The sequence below is a fragment of the Chiloscyllium plagiosum genome, chromosome 11 (genome assembly GCF_004010195.1).
Source record: "Chiloscyllium plagiosum isolate BGI_BamShark_2017 chromosome 11, ASM401019v2, whole genome shotgun sequence".
Taxonomy (NCBI): Eukaryota; Metazoa; Chordata; class Chondrichthyes; order Orectolobiformes; family Hemiscylliidae; genus Chiloscyllium; species Chiloscyllium plagiosum.
Window position 1 is genome coordinate 42,139,855 of NC_057720.1, and position 15,478 is coordinate 42,155,332.

The following is a 15,478-nucleotide window of genomic DNA, read 5'->3' on the forward strand; positions in this document are numbered from 1 at the left end:
AAATATAGGAACATAGGAAATATGATCTGGAATATGCTGTTTGACCCCTCAAACCTGCTTTGCCATTCAATTAGACGACTATCCCAAAGTAACTCCATATTCCTTGGTATCTTAATATCTATACATCTATCAGTCTCTCAAAATGACTATAATTTATTTTGTAGTATTGATGGAGGGATAAACATTTACCAGGAATGGTTTATACTGAATTAGCACTGCTGTATTAAAAACTGTCAAAATATATTCCTTTCAGAAAAAAATTATTGATTGATATAAAAAAAGTTAAAAATCCATGATTTGTAGCAATTAAGAATAAACTTCACATCTGTTTATATTTTTGATTTTATTGTTAACATTTGAATCAGCCAATAATTATAAAATCAAAAAGATAATTAGCAACTGCATCACTAAAATAACAATCTTGTTTTAAAACCCACAGTGATCTTCACTGGTACCAGAGATGGTATAATGGCATCTAATATAGGTTTTAGGTGATGTGAAACAATAGTACTGGGCAGGGAAACATTTAAGAATGCAGATATTTGCAATATACATTTTATAATATAAAGGTTTAAAGTTTTTCCTTGTCTCAATTTAATGTTTTTTGTTTCTATTTATAATATTTCATACAATTCCCTCGCTTCAGCAGAATTTACTACACGGAGAATAGCTGACATAAATCTTTATCTTTTCCCTCTGTAATGCAATGTGTTAAAGTATCAAATCTCTTCTTGTCAATGCAACATCTTTTGAAAACAGATATTTTAATGCTACTTTCTGAGCTTTGGTAACTATGACACCAAAAGAACATGTTCTATGAACCTAAAACATTACACTGGAAAAATTAAGATATTTTCCTTCTAGAGTACTAAAAGGCACTGTGTGTATTGGTATACAATTCAAAAATACTGTCAAACGGTTAAGTCTAAGGTACCCTTTTCAGGAGAACATCAGATTTTTTTGTATCTTATGGAAAGTAAATTTGGAAATTTTAATGCTGTAAGTAACAAGTGTTTAGAATTTATGACTTGGAGGTGCCGATGCTGAACTGGAGTGGACTAAGTTAAAAATCACACAACACCAAGTTATAGTTTAAATAAACCTGTTGGACTATAACCTGGTGTATGATTTTTAATTTTTAATTTAGATCACAAATACTTTGGTTTACTTTTGTATTGATATACAAGTGAGTAGAAAATGATAACAACTCATTCTAAGAATCAACAGTTCATCAATTTTCCCAATTTATAGTATTATCAAATCTTTCTTTGTCACATTAGTGAATAAAGCATTAGATTTAAACAGCACTTAACCAGTGTTCAGAGATAGATACGAGTGTTGTACAAAACTAGAATTAAACATTTAAAATATTCATTGTTGCTACTGTTGATATTTGTAGTATAAAAATGTCTGATTAAACTTAGTTCAGGTCATTTTCTTTTTCCTTCAAGAATGTAAAAATGTAACAATATGAGGTGCTTGCTTTGGTGATTTGTTAAGTTTCAGAAAAGCCTCTGGTTATTGATAATAGTTTGAAAAAGTGATCATGTGTTTTTAAATTTTCCTGTGTCTTTTAACAAAATAAAACGTAAAAGTTATTAATTGATATGGATCAATTTACTGGAATTCTTAGAACTATAGTTTTTTTTTCTTAAAAGCTCTATTCACTCAAGATCACAAAAGAACTTTGAGGCAGATTTTCATATGTAATAATTAACTTTTATTGTTGACACAAATTACATCTTCTCATTTAAGGTTTGTTTTCAATGATGCAAGGTTACAAGGAATATTTGGGATATTGGAGATTAATCAAAGACAGATAAAACAGATTTCCCTGCAAATTATAAGACCATAAGACATAGGAGCGGAAGTAAGGCCATTCGGCCCATCGAGTCCACTCCACCACTCAATCATGGCTGATGGGCATTTCAACTCCACTTACCCGCATTCTCCCCGTAGCCCTTAAATCCTTGTGACATCAAGAATTTATCAATTTCTGCCTTGAAGACATTTAGCGTCCCAGCCTCCACTGCACTCTGTGGCAATGAATTCCAAAGGCCCACCACTCTCTGGCTGAAGAAATGTCTCCGCATATCTGTTCTGAATTTACCCCCTCTAATTCTAAGGCTGTGTCCACAGATCCTAGTCTCCTTGCCTAACGGAAACAATTTCCTAGCGTCCACCCTCTCCAAGCCATGTATTATCTTGTAAGTTTCTATTAGATCTCCCCTTAATCTTCTAAACTCCAATGAATACAATGTTATCATTGTAAGATTGAAAATGTCAGAATGTGCTATTTGGGATGAATTTTCTCGCAATATACCAGTTGTAACTCTCACAATGCAATCACATAGTGGGAGATTTCAATTCTGATTCTCAATGAGACAAGTTTCTGTTTAGCATTTTGTGTTCTTCTATTTTAGATTTCCAACATCTGCAAATTCTTTGCTTTTATTATAGTAAAGCTATGCACTATGTTAGCACCAGCTTCAAGAGAAGGAAAATTAAAATTAAAAATATAGTAACAATCTCAATAGTAGATAGACTAAGAAAATTTATTAGTAGTCCAGTCTGACAGTTCTTGATGATTTGTTGCCTTCTATGTGTGGGTGACATAGTTTCTAATTTATAGGATATTTTGCAAGAAAATAAAAACTGCTGTATAAGACAGTTAACAACCGAAAGGGTTAACCGACATCATGAGATAAAGTTGTCATAGTCCGACTTGACCGTAGGGTTATTCTCTCATTACAGAAAGAGACACAATTGGTAGCGGTTTAGCCTGAGGGTCAAGTCTGATCATTTCTATTGCCAAGAACACCATGAGGGCAATCTTCCCCATTTGGGGAAGAAACTTGGACTCATACCAAGTTGGTGGCAGTGAATTCACCCAAGGTATTCAGTGGGGGGGGGGGGGGGGGAAGAGGTTTTCCTGCTGTCTTGTGTTCCTATATACTTTTAAGATCATTGGGAGCAGGAACATACCATGGCCCAAGAGCTGGGAGATTATTAATGGATTAACTGAGAAGTCCCAGGGATAAGTAAAAGATAGATAATAAGAAAGGAGACCAAAGCTAAGATAAAGGGAGTATCTTTAAAATTAAGTAATGAGAAAAATTCACAAGTAAGACTTTTAATGAGTTCAATTTTAAGTCACGGCAATTGAGGTCAGCTAAGTGGATTGTATGACATGCCATATATGGAAGGTCATGAACTCTACTGGAATTCTAGATGACTGTGTGCAGCAAGTACTCCAACTGCAAAAAATTTTAACTCAGTGTTTTGGAGATCAAACAATGGCTAAAGAGACTGAGGCACATCTTGGAGGCTGTGAGTTATATGAGTAACATATTTGAAAAGGCAGTCACACCACATCTCAAAAGGACTGGAGAATTAGGCAAGTAGTGCAGCAGTTCTCTGAGATCCTGCTCACAACTCAGTTTTCCATTTTGGAAGCTGATGAGAGTCTGGTTCCTCAAAGGAGTGCAAAAAGAGCAAAGCTTTTGGCACAACAAGCAGCTTGATAGTACAGCAGAGGAGGAAGAAGAAGCAGGAGCAATAGTGAAATTGAATAGCTGGAGCAACAGAGAGGTGTTTCTGCAGCTACAGATGTGATTCTAGTATAGTGTGTTAGCCTTTCTCGTGCCAGAGTCAGGGATGTTACTGAGTAGTTGCAGAGTATCCTGATGGGGGAGGGTGAGAAGACAGAGGTCGTGGTGCATATTGGTACCAATAATTTGGTAGAATGAGGAATGAGGTCTTGCATACAGAATTTAGGGAGCTAGGCAGTAGACTAAAGAACAGGACCTCAATGTTTGTAATCTCTGGATTACTTCCAGTGCCACATGTTAGCAAGTGTAGAAATAGGAGAATACTTAGATTACTTACAGTGTGGAAACAGGCCCTTCGGCCCAACAAATCCACACCGATCCGCCAAAGCACAACCCATCCAGACCCATTCCCCTACATTTACCTCTTCACCTAACACTACGGGCAATTTAGCATGGCCAATTCACCTAACCTGCACACTTTTGGATTGTGGGAGGAAACCGGAGCACCCGGAGGAAACCCACGCAGACACGGGGAGAATGTGCAAACTCCATACAGAGAGTCGCCTGAGGCGGGAATTGAACCCGGGTCTCTGGCGCTGTGAGGCAGCAGTGCTAACCACTGAAGCTAAACATGTGGCTCAAGAGTTGGTGCAGGAGGCAGGGGTAATATTCCTGAATCACTGGGACCATCTCTAGGGGAGGTGGGATCTCTCCAATCAGGACCAAAATGGAACCAATATCCTGACGGGTGGGTTGCTAGAGCTGTTGGGAGGAATTTAAACTAATTTGGTAAGGAGAAGTGTCACAGAGTGTTAGTACAATGGAGACACAACACACTTTAGTAAAGAGACCAAGGCAGTGAGAGTTCAGCCATGGTAAATTTTTAGTGAGGTGGGGCTGGATTGCTTCCCCTTTAATGCTGCCTATTCTCAGTAAGACCAATGAGTTAAGGACATTGATTGACACATGGAATTGTGATTTTGTTGCCATGATAGAGACATGGGTGAGGAAGGGACAGGACTGACAATTCAACATTCTGGTGTATCGACTGTTAGGGGAAATTGTAAAAGTGGACGTAGTGTCGCGTTATTCATCAAAATGTCAGTTACTGCAGTAAGTGGCAGGGTTTCTATCTTGGAAGGGTCTTTCAATGAGGCTTTGTGGGTATACCTTGGGAATACAAAGGGCCAGTCACACTGCTGGAGTGTTTTATGGACCTCCTAACAGAGGGAGAAATAATTGTTTTTTAAATGAAAGAGAAGAAATTAAAAATGGAAAGAGAAAAACAATAAAAAGTTTTGTGGAAAGAGTAGAGAATGAAAAAAGAAGAGCATGAGAAAAGAACACTTGAATTTGAGTATTGCTGAAAAATGCACATTTTTTGAAGCTTAATTAACAGCAAAATGAGCAGTGCTTGCCACTAAAAGGATACAGTCAACAAGCCAAAACAAAGAATACAATTAATAATGTGGTAAATGAATATCAAAGCTAGTTTGCTAGGTATAGAGGTCATACATCCTGCACTTGCAAACTCACAACTCAGAGTCAAACATTAGATGCGATTCTGTAAATGGACAGCATTTGCTAAATAATCCTGTATCTGAAAAATTATGCTAACAACCAATGTGGGATTATCAATCAGGCCTAGGGTCTGGCCTACTTGTGCTAGAAGGTATATATATATTAATACATCAGTCCTTGTTTGCTGGAGACAGAAAATTATTATGACAGGGCTTAGGTTTTTAAATGGTCTTAGGCTTTGCTATCAACCTGCCGAGAGATAATACTGATTGAGACTAGAAATCTGCTTTGATAACAAAGTTAATTTATTTAAAAAAACAACTCAATGAAAAGCAAAGCTTGTCTGATGGATTATTTTAAGTCTGAATTATCAATTCTTACAAGTAAAAATACAATCCTTCATCTCCATCTACTGGCAATGCTATGACTGCAATTACCTTTCCATATATAAAAATATCCCCATTCTGCTGGGGATACAACAGTTTAATTCTGATCTGGAGATGCCGGTGTTGGACTGGGGTGTACAAAGTTAAAAATCACACAACACCAGGCAGTGCCAAGTCATGAAAGAATATTTGGCATACCGTTCTCATTTGCATCCAATACACATAATCTGATAAAATAGGTTGATCTCATGCTGCCTCAGTTATCAATGGCATTTTTGAGCTGAGAAAGACATGTTGTTTTTCCAACTATTCTTTAAACTTCATCCAGAGAAAATGATGACCTGACAGTTCCAGTACAAAGGCAGGAAACTCCCTCCACATACATTGACTGCTGATTCATTTCTCTGGGTCCCTGCAAATATTTATTCATATGACATTAATTAGAGACTGTTGCCTGACCTTATCTAGTTTGTTATCTATGATTGAGCTCCTTCGCCTATCTGCATTGCTCCCTTCCAAATTATCACCTTCAAAACGGTATTTGTTTCTGGATGGTGAGAGGCAATGTCAGTAAATTTAAGTAATTCATTTTTTGAATCATAATTGAACCAGCAAACCACGACCAAAACAACAGATAGAAGCGACATCACTACTTAAGTGAATACTGACTCACAACTATGTTTCTAGCTTGAGGTGGAAAGGGATATAACTTTGTCTTCTGGGATCCACCAATTTCTTATTAGTTAGTTTCAGATAAGCGGGAAAAGGTGTGCTGCCAGTATCAAGTTAAACCTTTGTTATACTGTTCACTGTCAGTTGCTCACTGGGTTATTCCATTCCCATTCGACACATAATTGAACGTTTTATTGATAAAAACACTTTCCACTGTGAAATACAACAGTAGAAACATCTGAACTGTCTATGGTTTGTGAATATTTTTAAGAAAGAATCTGTTGGCAGGTGTGCATTCAATTGGTACTTGCTTCTTGCTCGAAGCAATGTTGCAGCCCCAGGGACATGTCTCAGAAATCTACTGCAAGACTTCTGTACTGAAGGAAGAAAACTAGAATACTGGGATTCATCTTCATGTCAAATCAGCATTTCTCATGAGAAATCCAACAGCAGTGCCTCAGGTTTAAAAAAAGTTTTGCTCTAAACCAATGTTCAGCCAGTTTGTTTCTCTGGATGGAGAATCTTGGTCATTTCCTGAGATTCCCAACATCACAGCATGCCAGACTTCAGCCAACTCAATTCACATTAAAGGCTAAGGATTCTGAAAAGGCAATGGGTTCTGATAACATCCTAGCTGCTTTATTGAAGAATTATGTTCCAAAACCACCTCGCCAAAATGTTCCAATACTGGCATCCATCCCATAAAAGGCAGGACAAATCTACCTATTACCATCCATCAGTCTACCAATCAGCAGTAAAATGATATATAAGCCAGCATTTCATCCCTCTTCTTAGTTATTTTCTGCCCCTGTTCATGGAATTCTAAACATTTATGCACCCGAATCTCCCAAGTTTGTTTTGACATCCACTGTATTTAACTTCATACTATCTAGAAAGTACCCTGATCTATCCTTTTTCAGTTCAAAATGGATAATCTCACACTAGCTTACATTGAACTCCATCTGCCACAATTTTGCCTATTCACTTAGTCTATCAATATCCCTTTGTAATTTTATGCTATCGTCTAAACTATTGGCATACAGGGAACATTTTGTAATGCATTTACCCAAGTTTCATTTTTCCTTGCCATTATCATTTAAATTGCTTTAGTTGCCAAGGGAACAACAGAAAGTTAACTGTATAAATGAATTACATAATTCTTACCATAAAATTTAAAATGAATGTGTGACAATTTGGAGTACAGTGAGAACTATAAATTGAAAATAAAATGATAAAATAGGGGGAAAGTTCATTTTCACAAGACCACAAAGAAAGATGGAAGTGAATCAGCTGCATACATTTGGAGACATGATTTGGAGATGCCGTTGTTGGACTGGGGTGTGTACACACAGACACACACACACACGCACTCCTATACACACAGACACACATATACACAGACGCACACACAGACACCCACACTCCCACATGCACCGCCTTACAGACTTGAGACACTCTACACTCATTACACACATACACTTTCTCACACTCACAACCCCCAACCCAGACAGACACACACACAGACAAAGACCCACCTGCACACACATATTTTGTGGGGTTACATTGTACTTTGCTCAAAAACTGCATGCATTTATGTAAAACTCTGAGCTCAAAAATTGCATGAATTCATGTAAAACTCCGTTATCTCACTTTTTAGTTTAGAATCAATCTAAACATCATGGCATAGACAGAGAACACAGGGGGCTAACACCTTTAACATATTGTCTAGCTATCACCCATTGTTAACAGCTAACCTGAGAATGCAACTTTTAAAAAAAAGGTTTTGTGATTTACACATGAAAGAAGTGAAACTATCATGGTATTCAAACAGATGAAAGACTTAACATCAATTTTTCAATGTATAATTTCAGTTACATCACACTGTAAATTTTTGCTATAAATTCTGTGTTAGGATTGAGCCCTCCACTATCACCTGATGAAGGAGCGACACTCCGAAAGCTAGTGTGCTTCCAATTAAACCTGTTGGACTATAACCTGGTGTTGTGTGATTTTTAACTTTGTGCATTTGGAGAATCATTCTAGTAGTTTGATAATTGTTCAAAAAAATGTTCATGGCATTTATCTGATGCCCAAGATATTTTTAAATTTGCAACATTGCCAGTCGATGAATGTCGGGAGTACTGGGGAGAAACAAGTGTTGTCTTATTTTTGTTGGTACACCTTTATTGCATTCTGTAATGTAAGTTAACACTGAAATTGGACAGCCAAAAAAAAAAGAGAAACAATGGTAGAAAGCTTAGAAAGAAAAAAGACAAAAAGTTAATTGACAGATAGACAAGGAGATGAAAAATGTGTTGCTGGAAAAGCGCAGCAGATCAGGCAGCATCAAAGAAGCAGGAGAATCGACGTTTCGGGCATAAGCCCTTCTTCAGGAGCATCAAAGAAGCAGGAGGATCGACGTTTCGGGCATAAGCCTGAAGAAGGGCTTATGCCTGAAACGTCGATTCTTCTGCTTCTTTGATGCTGCCTGACCTGCTGCGCTTTTCCAGCAACACATTTTTCAGCTCTGATCTCCAGCATCTGCAGTCCTCACTTTCTCCTCCCAGATAGACAAGGAGAGTCAGGTACCTGAATGGCCATATTAGAGGAGAAATATAATGAGTATAGGAATGGATATTATGAAGACAAGGAGAAAGACTGAAATTGTATGAACAAAAAACAGAATGTTTAAACTTCGTGAGAGTACATCTTATAACTTGTAAAAGATACAAGATTTCTGAGAACAAAGAAAGGAGAAAATGCCTTTTTTTAGTTAAGGTACTGCAGAGCACACCAAAAACATAAACAGAAGACAAAATAACTTGAAAAGTATCGATTAAGTCATAACTTTAGAGCTTTTCGAAGCTGGGGAAAGACCTTAGATATGATGTGAACAAAAACACAATTTGGAGTAGCAAAAACTGTAATGAGTCTTTGTCAGAATATAAGTTAAAGTAAATACAAAAAATAAGTTAGAGTAAAAGCTTAGGAAACTTTTGTTTGCCCAACACATACAAGCCTAGTCCATATAATATGGGTTCAGGTTGGTTGTGTAAAGCTTTGGGAAACTTCAAACATGCATAGCAGTATTGTTGGAATTCAACAGGTCGAAATAATGCAGCTTACAATAATGGATACTAACATGCCCCCTCCCAACTGGACAATTCTTACTGAAAAATAAATTAGGCTAAATGAATTACATGTATGTGCATAGTTTTCAGGCATTTCTTTCTTCATTACAACCTCCAACAGCAAGGGCAACTGCAGGAATATCATAGGAATAGCATTGTTTTGAAATGTCCATCCTAGTCATATATCATTGTTAATGTTTCATTATTATCTTTGAATCCCTCACTGAACAGGGGGGACTGATTACTTCATTTGGTTAGAGGGCTAGAGTATGGTACAGTATTATACCAATGGTGCAAGTTCAATCTCTATATGGGCTGTGGTAATTCATAGAGTCGTGCCTTCTGACCTTATCCCCAAGTGGAATTTTCTTTCTTCTTTGACAGTCTCTCAGGTTCAAGGATGACTTGCTTCAATCTAGGGGAGATGGGTTCTGCAACGGCATAACTGTTCAATCTTGGAGCTGCAGACTCTGCTGGAGATGGGGAAGGTGGTTTTTGGTATGGCAATGTTTGGTTTGAATCCTGCATGCTGTTTCTTATGCTCGCTCTTGGCCTCCATATGCTCTACTCAGTGAGGTTCAAAGTGACTGGTGTTTTCTCTGCCCTCGAATGATGGCTGACCATTGCAGATATCTTAGTAAAATACTTGTTTAGGGAGCCCTATGCTACATAACACTATTCTCCAACTTTCTCGCTGCAACACTCCGCTCCATCTCTATGAAGCTCCTGCTTGGGTGGAGCTAACCTAGATGATAAGTGGAAAACAGTACAATCTTCAATGACTTCAAGCCATAACTAAGACCACCCCAACTTCTGTCATCAAGCTGCAGTATACAGATGACGTGTACACATACAGATGACGAGCTACAAACTGTTGTCAACACATCCACCAAGGCATATAAGAGAATAGGCCTCAGAATAAATATCTGGAAAATGATGGTTCCCTATCAGCCTACTCCTGCCACAAAGCACTGGCATCTGACTTTCAAAATCTATGGTGAGCCCCTGGAAAACATAGGTCATTTCCTATACCTTGGGAGCTTCCTTTTGGTGTGAGGAGAAAGTGAGGACTGCAGATGCTGGAGATCAGAGCTGAAAATGTGTTGCTGGAAAAGCGCAGCAGGTCAGGCAGCATCCAAGGAACAGGAATTCCTGAAGAAGGGCTTATGCTCGAAAAGTCAATTCTCCTGTTCCTTGGATGCTGCCTGACCTGCTGCGCTTTTCCAGCAACACATTTTCAGCTCCTTTTGGTGTGAGCAGATATTGATGCAATCCAACATTGACTCCAAAGTGCCGATACAGCCTTCAGACACTGAGGAGCAGAGTGTTTGAACTCCAAGACTGAAACCTAGCAATGAACTCATGGTCTACAGAGCAACCATGGTCCTCAACCTCCTGTATGCATCAGAAACATGGAGAATGTACAGTAGATGCTGCAAATCCCTTGAGAGTTATCACCAGCGCTGCCTTTGCAAAATCCTGCAAATCCATTAGAGGATAGATGTAAGCGTGCTTTCCCAGGCCAATATCCCCAGTATCAAGCCACTGGTCACATGCAAAAAGCTGTCACTTTGTCCACGCCCAATACAAACACCTTAAACAAATGCTCTACTCTGAGCTCTGCAATGGTGAGTGATCACTTGTGGAATAATGGTTGTCAAACTGCATATGATCAATATGTATCTCTCTAATGGAGACAGATCTCTGTGAGCTATGACTAACTATCTTATTGAACTCATAGTTGGAGCATTATTACTGAAAGGACTCCAGAGGTTTAAGAAGGCATATAGAGTCATAGAGAAATAAAGCACAGAAACAGAACCTTCGGTCCAACTCGTCCATGCTGACCAGATATCCCAATCTAATCTAGTCCAATTTGCCAGCACTTGGCCCATATCCCTCTAAACCCTTCTTGTTCATATACACATCCAGATGACTTTTAAATGCTGCAATTGTACCAGTCTCCAGCACTTCCTCTGGCAGCTCATTCCATACATGTGCAACCCTTTGCATGTCCCTTTTATATCTTTCCCCTCTCACCCTAACTTATGCCCTCGAGTTCTGGACTCACCTACCCCAGGGAAAATACTTTGTTTATTTATCCTATCCATGTCCCTCATGATTTTATAAACCTCTATAAAGTCACTTCTCAGCCTCCGCACTCCAGGGAAAACAGCCCCAACCTATTCAGCCTTTCCCCATACCTCAAATCCTCCAAACCTGGCAACATCTTTGTAAATCTTTTCTGAACCCTTTCAAGTTTCACAACATCCTTCTGGTTGGAAGGAGACCAGTACTGCATGCAATATTCTGAAAGTGGCCTAACCAATGTCCTGTACAGGTGCCAAATGACCTCCCAACTCCTATACTCAATACTCTGACCAATAAAGAAAAGCATACCAAACGCCTTCTTCACTATCCTATCTACCTGCGACTCTACTTTCAAGGAACTGTGAACCTGCAGGCCAAAATCTCTTTGTTCAGCAACACTCCTTAAGACCTTACCATTAAGTGTATAAGTCCCACTCTGATTTGCTTTTCCAAAATGCAGCACCTCGCATTTATCTAAATTAAACTCCATCTGTCACTCCTCAGCCCATTGGCCATCTGATCAAGATTCCATTGTACTGTGAGGTAACCTTCTTTGCTATCAACTACACCTCTAATTTTGGTGTCATCTGCAAACTTAACTATGTTCATACCCAAATCATTTATATAAATGAGAAAAGGTAGTGGACCCACACTGATGCTTGTGGCACTCCTCCAGGCCTCCAGTCTGAAAAGCAACCCTCTACCACCACCCTCTTTCTACTACCTTCAAGCCATTAAAACAGAGTTTCTAGAATTGCCCAAAACCTGAGGACATATCAAATGTGATATTACTCAGATCCTGAGAGCAAATATAAATCACACCAAATATGTAATATAAATCTGTTTTCAACATGCTGTAAAAAACTTAAACCAACTTAAAACTTAAACTTACAATTGTATAATCCATCCTAAAGTTCAGGACATCTAAGGCAGCATTGCTTCTGTTAACCCAGATGGCAATCCTTCTATAGTGGGATTCACTCCTACGACTTTGGGCATTGAGTAGAATTGGTATCCATCTTAAATAAACAGTGATGTTTGAAAGGTTCTAATCTGGTATTTTTGATTAATACCAGAGTGCTAAAATATTAATTGCTGAGTTATGGATTTGGACACTACATGAAAAGTTTAGAGAGATATGGGCCAAACACAGGCAAATGGGACTAATTTAGTTTGGGAAACCTGGTTAGCATGGATAAGTTGGATTGAAGGTACGTTTCCATGCTGTATGACTCTATCTAAGTCAAAGCCAAGGCTTGCTGAACAAAGTATGTAGAAGTTAAGAGATGTGCCAACTATTAAGGTGTTTACCCCTTTCAGAGTATTCAAATACTTGTCACATTATATTTTGGAATTCACCTTCCTTTCTTGCTCCATCCTTTTACCAATCTCTTCGCTTGGTCACCTTTGCGCAAGAGGCAACATTTGAACAATACGAGTAAAATAGACACAGGAACACTTAAACATCGTAAGAATTAAAGCAGGTTGAATAATGCCAAGAGTTATGACTTCTATTAATTTATAATGTTAAGAGTGAAAGTCAATTTATGGCTCAAGAAGGAAATTGAACTTCTTTAGCAACAGCTTGCAATTGTATCGTTGGTTAAAAAAATCTATTTGTGTAAACTAGAGAAGCAAAATCATTAACAATTGCAATCTAAAAACAAAAAAAAGGCAGATTTATAATTTGAGATTATTGACTTCCCACGTGCCTGATGGATGCTGTTCTTCCATCCTAATTCGAGTTTCACTGGAACAGTGTAGGAGGCAAATGACAAGAGTTCCGGGTGAGAGTAGTAAAATGAGAGGAAGTTTGATCGAGTGTATTGGCGGACGGAAGGGAGGAATTGCAGCGATTGCACTCTCTGTTCGTGCAACCACTGGGGGCTTCCTCTGGCGGCGAGTCAACAATGTGTCACCAAGCAGCAGCTTCACAACCAAGCATGATAGCCCGAGACCGATGATTGACATGCAGCTGAACCATACAAACACGTGACTCGGGGCAAAACGACCGATTGGGATGAAGGGGGCGGAGCTATCAGTGCCTGGTCCCGCCCACGGGAACTAGCCGGCTTGGTAGAACGGTGCGAACGGTTTGCTGGTTTCCTTTCGAGGCTGAGTGTCAAGTGGCTCAGTGCTCCAATTAGATACCACCTTATAGCCAAGGGGTCAGGACGCAATACCTATTCATTTACTAGGTGACCCGGGCAGGGCTTTGTTTGTTTATTTATTCACATTACGACGGGCCTGATTACGTTTTATAAACGGTCTGTTGCAGCATTTAAACTGTTTTCAAGGTTAACGGGCTGGGCGGCGTGGTGGTCGAGGCCTTCAGCTGGTGGCCGCGGCGGCAGCAGCAGCAGCAGCCGGTGCCCGCAGCTCGCGTTAGCCGGATCGGCCGCGTCGTGCCTCTCGCCTCCCCGGGCTGTTTGGCGGCACCTGGCCATGCCTGTGAGGAACAAGTCTAAATCGTCGATTAGAGAAAAAGGTCAGAATGTAGATTCTGGTACGGCGGCGACAGCAGCAGTGGACACTTCGGAGCAGGAGCAGGGACAGGGGGAGGAGTTTAATCCCGAGAAGAATCGCGGCGATCCGGGCATTGTCAAATCTCCCAACGACCCCAAAGAGTACAGGTAAAAACAGCCTGAACAACACTCTTCCCGTAGACAGCCTACTCCAGCTTCTGGAGTTATAAAAAACGCCAGAAGAACGACTTGTGTCCTTATCCATTCGTGCTGGGAATGGATAAGCTACAATGTAATCCAGAGATGGGACTGCCACCTTTCCCAGGAAAGCTGCTCCCACGGAAATGTTTTCTCATTTTGAAAAAAACCGATGATCTGGGAGTAAGTTGCTGATCTGACTTTTGTTAAGAGTAGAATACATTCAGGAAGCTTTTTAAAACTCGTATTAAGAACGTATCAAATTCAAGAAATCAAAAAATGTTGTGAATGCTGAAGAGGCAAACGTAGCTATATTGGACCCGTTCTTCCAGCCAAGGTAGAAAGTTGGTCACTTTTCACTGGTAACAATATTTTGATGGGGAATAGATAGCTGATAATTGCAGTGTCGAACGTTTTGAGGGGTTTCAGTTATAAAATTATTTGGAGACAGGATAGCGATTTATACAACGATATACTTTTGAGAAGAAATTATTCTGAAAAGTAGTGTTTCTAACATGGTCAATATCTTCAACAGCAATGTCTAGATACTATTTGCTTAGAAGTAGTTCTTGTTGCAGCATATTGTTTCTTACTTCATGATATACAGTCATGGATGTTATACGCATGGGATGTGAATTACACATCTACATAGTGAATACGCAGACAGTAATAAACTATGTCCCACAATTGTCCACTTTTGATGATTTTAAATTATGGATTACATAAAGTAATTACTTAAAGTTGCTTACATTTTAAAAAAAAATGAATTAAATTAAAACATAGATCTCAGTGATTTCATATGAACTTAGCATCTAAAGTCTTATGCCACCTTATTACCTATTCTGGCTCAATGGTAATACTTCTCTTACATGTTTTTGGGTTCAAGTGATTTGAGCACATAACTGAACCTAAATTTTCAGTACAGTGACATCTAAACAAGAAGATGGCAGCTCTGATAGACCAGTACGAAAAGAGTACTGTGTTCAAAGTTTGTGCGAAGATTTGTAGCTCGGGTGCTCGTTGTGGTTCTGTTCGCCGAGCTGGAAGTTTTTGTTGCAAATGTTTCGTCCCCTGGCTAGGCGACATCATCAGTGCTTGGGAGCCTCCTGCGAAGCGTTTCTTTGATGTTTCCTCCAGTGTTTATAGTGGTCTGTCCCTGCTGCTTCCGGTTGTCAGTTTCAGCTGTCCGCTGTAGTGGTTGGTATATTGGGTCCAGGCCGATGTGTTTGTTGATGGAGTTTGTGGATGAATACCATGCTTCTAGGAATTCCCTGGCTGTTCTCTGTCTGACTTGCCCTATGATAGTAGTGTTGTCCAAGTCGAATTCATGTTGCTTGTTGTCTGCATGTGTGGCTACTAAGGATAGCTGGTAGTGTCGTTTCGTGGCTAGTTGATGTTCATGTATGCGGATAGTTAGCTGTCTTCCTGTTTGTCCTATATAATGTTTTGTGCAGTCCTTGCAT

At 39.3% G+C, this 15,478-nt stretch overlaps 1 protein-coding gene across 3 annotated transcripts in view; it reads left to right on the top strand.

Annotated features, from left to right (window-relative positions):
* Positions 1-13,413: 13,413 nt before the first annotated feature.
* LOC122554338 (nardilysin-like) overlaps positions 13,414-15,478 on the top strand; it is a 111,906-nt gene continuing 109,841 nt past the window's right edge. For 2 of the 3 annotated variants that reach the window (XM_043699203.1, XM_043699204.1), the window contains exon 1: positions 13,414-13,985. In XM_043699203.1, the coding sequence (XP_043555138.1) occupies positions 13,798-13,985 (188 nt within the window). In that variant the 5' untranslated portion in view covers positions 13,414-13,797. Of the gene's footprint in view, positions 13,986-14,172; positions 14,199-15,478 lie in introns of those variants that run through there. The other variant, XM_043699205.1, reaches the window with a different exon arrangement.